The sequence below is a fragment of the Xiphophorus couchianus genome, chromosome 6 (genome assembly GCF_001444195.1).
Source record: "Xiphophorus couchianus chromosome 6, X_couchianus-1.0, whole genome shotgun sequence".
NCBI classification, from domain to species: domain Eukaryota; kingdom Metazoa; phylum Chordata; class Actinopteri; order Cyprinodontiformes; family Poeciliidae; genus Xiphophorus; species Xiphophorus couchianus.
In genome coordinates this window covers 30,371,089-30,377,894 of record NC_040233.1, presented here as the reverse complement: position 1 = coordinate 30,377,894, position 6,806 = coordinate 30,371,089, and the positions used below count along the sequence as shown (strand labels likewise).

General features: G+C 44.0%; 1 protein-coding gene across 2 annotated transcripts in view; it reads right to left on the bottom strand.

Moving 5' to 3' along the window:
* Nucleotides 1-302: 302 nt before the first annotated feature.
* Nucleotides 303-6,806, bottom strand: part of utp20 (UTP20 small subunit processome component) — a 39,894-nt gene continuing 33,390 nt past the window's right edge. For both annotated transcript variants that reach the window (XM_028019946.1, XM_028019947.1), the window contains exons 46-61: nt 5,996-6,162; nt 5,735-5,882; nt 5,532-5,648; nt 5,278-5,448; nt 4,570-4,701; nt 4,369-4,479; nt 4,147-4,296; nt 3,867-4,049; nt 3,063-3,194; nt 2,505-2,637; nt 2,247-2,431; nt 2,096-2,167; nt 1,762-2,019; nt 1,008-1,134; nt 774-919; nt 303-695 (exon numbers count right to left, since the gene is read on the bottom strand). In XM_028019946.1, the coding sequence (XP_027875747.1) occupies nt 540-695; nt 774-919; nt 1,008-1,134; nt 1,762-2,019; nt 2,096-2,167; nt 2,247-2,431; nt 2,505-2,637; nt 3,063-3,194; nt 3,867-4,049; nt 4,147-4,296; nt 4,369-4,479; nt 4,570-4,701; nt 5,278-5,448; nt 5,532-5,648; nt 5,735-5,882; nt 5,996-6,162 (2,388 nt within the window). In that variant the 3' untranslated portion in view covers nt 303-539. The remainder of the gene's footprint in view (nt 696-773; nt 920-1,007; nt 1,135-1,761; nt 2,020-2,095; nt 2,168-2,246; nt 2,432-2,504; nt 2,638-3,062; nt 3,195-3,866; nt 4,050-4,146; nt 4,297-4,368; nt 4,480-4,569; nt 4,702-5,277; nt 5,449-5,531; nt 5,649-5,734; nt 5,883-5,995; nt 6,163-6,806) is intronic.

Below are 6,806 nucleotides of genomic sequence, written 5' to 3'. Positions count from 1 at the left end.
CAAAACCCAATACCTTGAATTTATATATTTAAGGCCAACTTACAATTTAATGAATTTAATGCTTTTTAACGACGTGCAGACATCCTGTGAAGACCAAAGCTGAAAATTGCAGTTGGTTGAATGACCACTAGAGGCGCAGTGGTTCCTAAATCCCAACCCACTTCCTGAACATATAAGGGGAAATGATGCATTTCGGAATAACTAAAGCAGCTCGAACAACCAGTTTTTGGTTGACATAATTAATCTTATCTTCTATTAAACAGATCTAAGTAATCTCTGCTCTGAGAATGAATTCCACTGTGCTCTGTAAACATGTTGGTTTATTTCTCTTTTACAAAAACCTAAGATTATGACAATCCCGTCATTGATCCACAGCGGGAAAATAAAATTGTCTTTGATCTATTATTTACATGATTCCATGTGATAAGGCTGCAGGGCATCGGTCACACTGGAACAATAGAAGATCTAAGAACGCAGCAGGCCATACCAGATCCCAGCTAGACCTGCTTGGAGTCAGATTTCAGTCCTATGTGTATGACTCACTGCACCATAGCCAGGTCTTTGAGCGCATGACTGCGATGCTTCTTGGCTTTATATCCAGGCCGGAGGATCTCGATTTTTCTCTTCTTGGCTTCAATTTTTTTTTTGTGCTTCTTAAGTTTCTTCTTAGCAGCGATGTCTGGGTTGGCCACCGCCTGCGTGGTGGAGAGCAAACATTAAAACACGACGTACGGGTGAAACCTTGTACATCTTGGGTCTGGCGCTCACCATACCTGCATGGCTCTGTGTCTCTTGCGAGCCGCTCGCCTCTGTGAGAACTCCTTCTGGACGGCGGAGAAGGCCAGGGAGAATCTCTCCAGCCCCACCTGCTTCTTCACCAGCTCAATCAGCTCCTGCGCCAAGTTCTTCAAGGTTGGATCTGGATAGAATGGAGAAATATGGATTTAAATCTACCAAGACTACCTTTCTTGTATTTTTCGTTTACTCTTTGCCAGTCAGACGGAGACCTTGCTCAGCATATGTGCTGTCCAGCTCTCTGTACAGAGGAGTGATGATGGTGGTGAGGTAGGGGCCGAGGCGTTCCTTCCCCAGGTCCACCGCTGTGGCTCCCAGGAACTTAAACACACACGTTCTCTGTTGGAAAAAGCAGAGACGAGAGGTATGAGGTGATAAAATGTCACACTATTCAAAGTCCTTCAACTATTTTCACATTTTGTCCAATCATAAACACCCTCCCTACAGTGGTGGCAGCATCATGATGTAGGGCTGTTTTACATGTAGCCATATAGTTGCTTGGATTTTGTATGTTTTTTTTTTTTTTTAGTAAACACGTGTTGATTTTATTATTCATCTTTGTATAATTTAATGTTTTTTATTGGGGTAGTGTGTGACTTGGGGTGGGAGATATGGACTTAGGATTTTTATTGCGATATTTTGAGGTACAACTATGACAAAGATGCTAAAAAATATATATAAAAATTTTTGTAACTATGTTTTGCAGAACAATAAATTGTCCCAGTAATTATTGCGTTAAACGATAACATTCATCTAATATACTGATAATATCATAATTACGCAAGTTCACCCTCTCAGTGACTAACAAACTTTAATTTTGTAAAGGACACTTAACAATGGAACTGGAAGATATTTTAAATATATATTTTTTAAAATTTATATTACTGACATTTATTGATAATCTCGAGATAATCTGTGGCCAAAAATGAAAATTGACGCTGAAGATGAACCTGATGATCTGCTCACCTTGAGAGGAACCTTAGGAGCGTATGCTGCTTCTCTCTTTGCCATCAGAGACAGCTTCTTCATGAGCCACAGCAAAGAAGGGGGCCTGTTGTCTTTTTCATCATCAACCTCTTCTTCCTCCTCCACTTCCTGTTCTTCTTTGTGATCGCCATCCTCTCCATTTTCCATCTCGTTTTTCCCATCTTCCAGAGAGGTGATGTGAGACTCTGGGGAGATGAGGTAAATCACCTTTCCCACAAAGAGGAGGTTTTTGATCACCTGTAAACAGGAAGTCGGACATTTATAAACCAGAACTGAGGAAGTTAAACTTGACGTTTCAGGTGTATCTATGTACCTGCTCTCCCGACGCCGTGTCCAGGAACTTGGATTGCAGCTGGCTGCAGAAGCTCAGAGCCAACTCTCTCATCTGGAAATAGAAGGAAAGCGGAAGTGAGACGCAGGAGTTTAAGACAGAGGCGAAGCCAACAAAGTGATGTTGGGCTCACCTTCTTGTCCAGGTTGTTGGTGATGAAGTCTACAGCCGCCGGGTGAGACGAGGCGTCTCCCTTCCTTCCCCTCCAAACGGCGACCAACTGCTCGGCCGGCTGAGCGGCGAAGAGCTGACCGAAGAGCTGCGAGGCGGTGAGCCACACCCAGCAGTGAGGGTGCCGCAGGTGGGCTTCCACGTGACCTGAGAAGGGTTTGAAGGGCGTTCAAGGGCGAGCTCGTTTGGAGAGAGGGTGGCGCGTCTATAACGTGCTTACCCCAGATGTGAAGAAGCGTGTCGCGAGGCTTCCTGAGCTCCAGCAAGCCGCAGTGTTTGTTTAATTTGGAGATGAGGGTGAGATAACTGAACAGCAGCCGGTCGGCTCCTTTCTCCTCCTCAACCTCATCAATCTGAGGGGAAGACGTGAAGATCCTTTACAATTCTTCCATCCTTTTCTAAGTCGAATTTGCTTCTACAGTGTTCCACCAACTCAAAATTAGGACTTTTTAAGACCACTATGAATGGAATTTAAGACTTATATCTCCATGGAAACGTACAAATTTGGCTAGCTAGTTGGCAAGTGTATGTTAGCCGTCTCAAATCACAGAATGAACTGAAAACGTCTGAGTGCGACTTAAAACTTTTGCCTGACAGAAATGTACCACGAGAAAAAAAATACACCGAATATGCGGGATTAATTAGTCCTGTGAAAACAAAATTTAAGACCTGTGATTAAATTAAAAATAAATGTAAGACATTTTAAGTCCTTAATTTTAAATACACGAATGTAAGACTTTTTAAGGAAGCACCGACTTCCTGTTGTATGTTTACTCACATCTTCATAGGCGTCAGGGTGGATCTCTTTCTCCAGCAGAGGCAGTAGGTTGTCCAACCGACTGGAGAATTTCTCCTCCTCCACTTCCACAAACAAGCCGGAAACCTGAGCACCGACGCGCCGCAGCGTGGCCTGAAGAAGAAAACATCGACATGGCTTTTAAAAAGGATGCGACAATTAACCGAAAAGTCTTCAAATCTCATAGTTATGAATAATCCGTAACCTTTTCCACTTTTGTCGCACTAAAGCTACAAACTACTGTACTTTATTGGGGGTTTTAGGTAATCAACACAAAGTAGTGAATAATTGTGAAGTGGGATGTAAAATCTTTGGCTTATGAGAATTGTGCGCATTTATATTCACCCAAAAAGAAGAAAACTGAGCACAACAATGAGTTGCTCAAGTATGTAAATTCTAGGAATGGACCGATTGAGGTTTTCTGGCCAATTACCGATTTTTAAAGAGCCGGAACCTGCCGATTCCAATTTTGGTCCATTTTGTTTAAAGCACATTTATCCCTGATTCTGACCAAACCTAGGTAAACTTATGAATTCTAGAGAAGCTACAAAGTTTTCTGGCATTTAGAAAATATAAATAATTTGGGTAATTTTGATCTAAAACAAGAGAGGCTTGATCACACTTAACTCCATACAGTGTGTGTCTTTTTATATTTGGTTTCAGCCAATATTCAATCTCTCAAAATGAAGAAAATCGGAGCCGATTTATCGGTTCGACCACACACCAAAAAAAACAAACATTTGGGACTAAATGTGGAAAAGTTCAGAGGTGTGAATACTTCAGTACCTTTTCTGCAGTGAGCCAGGTGTTGACATAGGAGTACAGCACGTTCTGGTGGTCTACGTCCAGCTGGCCGAGCAGCGTCTTAATGGCCATGGCGGCCATTTTCTTACAGCGCACCGAGTCGTCGTTGACGACGATCAGAGCCAGCGGGGGAAAGAACAGGCTGCTGTACAGCGCCAGCAGATTCTGAAGGATAAAACCAGAATGTTATTCAAACATTCGCGAAAAATCTGTAATTGTCGGGAATATCGTGTTGGAGAGAAAACAAGGATCCAATCTGAACCTGAGGGAACATTTGGAAGATGGAGGCCAGCAGTTCTATCACAGACTCCCTGCCGGTGTCCTGCTCGTACTGCAGCTGGGCCACCACGAAGTCCAGGTGAAACTTCAGCTTCTTCCCCAGAGGGTAGTCCAGCAGGTACTTCAGGTAGATCTGCACCGCACAAAAACACGGTCAGACGCCAGCACGAACCTCTGCTTCAGAAACACCCCGACTTGTTCTTACATGTCGGCAGTGAGTTCTGATCATGGTGTTGCTCCCGGTGACGGACAACTTGGCCACCTTCTTCAACACCTGCTCCATCTCTGGGACGATGAGCTTCCTGGACAGGATGGCCTAGAGTGGTCCGACACATAAAAACACACGGCTGAGAGGGGGGCAAACGGCTTCCCGACACCGTGTTACACCCCGAGCTGCGGCGCTTACCTTGAGCAGGCCAAAGGCGGTGGCTTGGCGCGACTGGTCGTAGATGTCCTCCTCGGCGTAGCCCAGCAGCACCTGCAGCTGCGTCTCAGAGATCTTGTTACTTTTGATGTTCTTTACGAGAACGGTCATGGCCTGCACAGCAGAAAGAGATCAGTTCAGTGTCAGCGTTTAGTTATTCAATATGTGAAAGAGTAAAAAAAAAACAAAAAAAACCAGTTGTTTATTAGTGGAAAATCGTATTTGGACGAGTTGATGAGTTCCTCTTCCTGGGACAAGAATGTGGCGACAGTGGGCAGACACTCTCTCCTTTTAAGTGGAAAAAAAAATACTAGAAGAGAGAGGGAGAGAGACAGAAACAGAGAAAAAGAGAAATGCAGACAGCAAGAAAGAGAGAAAGACAGAAAGAAAAAAAGGAAGACAGAAAGAGAGAAAGGCAAAGATTGAGAGAATGACAGACTAAGACAAAAACAAAGAGAGAGCAAGAAAGAGAGTGAGAAACAAAGACACGGGGAAAGACAGAAAGACAGTTTTGCTGGACGACAAATTGTCCCAGTAATTATCGCAATAAACGATAACGTTGTTGTTTTGAGACATCCAAAACATTCTAAATAAAATACAACCAAAAGCAATAAATAAAATGGATTATGATGCAGCTGTAAGCAAAATAATTTCATGCGCATTTCTCCTACAGCTTATATTTATCTCTACCTTGAAGCAGTTCTGGACCAGCTGGTAGTTCTCTCCCCGCGCCGCTCCGGCCTTGGAGTAATCCTTCAGCAGGACAAAGAGCTGCCTGGTCAGCTGCTGGGCGTTCTGCTTCACGGCCGGCAGAGGGAACCTCAGCAGCCAGGTGAACGCCACCAGAGCCTCGGTGATCACCTGGGGAGGACGCGTCACGTCAGACGGGATTTGAACAGCAGCGACAAAAAGGTCACCACGGTGACGGGGGTGAAGGCTGGTACCTTCACGTGCATGGAGTTGAGGCACTGGAGCAGCAGCTGGATGAAGGGATCCAGCATCTCCAGAGCCGACGCCTCGGATGAATTCACTTTAGATTTCTTCAGACTTAAGTGGAGCAACTGGAGGATTCAAATGTGGAATATTTAATGACTTGTCGCTTAAGACGGTAGATAAATAGTGCAGACCACTGTGTGGGTTTGGTCACCTTGAGTCCAGCGTCGACCAGGATGTGCATGTTTGTGCGGCTGCTGACGGGGGCTTTCTGCCCCCCTCTCTTCGGGGTCGGAGGCAGCAGCAGGCAGCTGGGAGGGGGCAGCCTCGGGTCAGGGGGCGGCTCTGCCGATGCTTTCTCTCTGGAAAAAACACACACAAAGCAGCAGAGCGAGTCAGCCGCTGCCGTTTCAGCGTCGGTTTGAGCGTATTAGCGGTAGCGGGAGGGGCAAAGGGAGGACGGCGACTGGCCTACCGGTCCCTCTTGGTGAGCAGCGGCAGGCTCTCGCTGACCAGGCCGTGGCTCAGCACCAGCACGTCCTGCGAGCTCATCCCACTGTTTTCCAGCAGACCCAGGATCAGCCGCCGCAGCACGGCCGCCACACGGTTACACACTTTCAGACGAGAGGAGGTCTCCAGAATCTGGAGGGAGAAAAAGTAGAAAAGAAAAGAACTTTACAGCTGTACCCGGGGGTTTGAACACTTTTTCTCACTGTAAAATTCAAGCATTTTTCAGCTAGGTTTTAGTTCGTAAAAGTGAACTATAAAGAAACAACAAAAAAAACGTTTCAATTCATTTTTCACTGTAGATTCTACAGCAGGAATAAAGTAAACTAAAATTCAACAACATAAAAATATGTTTTTTAATGTCTCTTTCACACAACATTTACATATGAGTGGTGTGAGGAAAAAACATTTGGCAAAAAATTAAAATACATAAAAAATATGCCCCAATTCAATTTGTTCAATGTAAAAAATATAAGCAAACCTTTCGTTCAGTTACAAAGATCAAGTCTTTGAGCCATTAGGAATAATAAATAAGGTAATTAACCTTCCCACTCAAATTAAATGCTTAAACACAATATACAAAGAAAGTCACAAAAAAACTCTAAAAAAAATTTCTTGCTATGTTTTCTGGCATTTAGCAAATAAAAATAACTTCTAGAATTCTAACTGACCTCAAACAAGAAATTTGATTTGATTTCAGACAGTTTTAAAAAAAATGTCTCTTACGTTTTATTTTGTTAAATAAAATCCAAATTTAAGCTTTTGATCAAACGTTATAT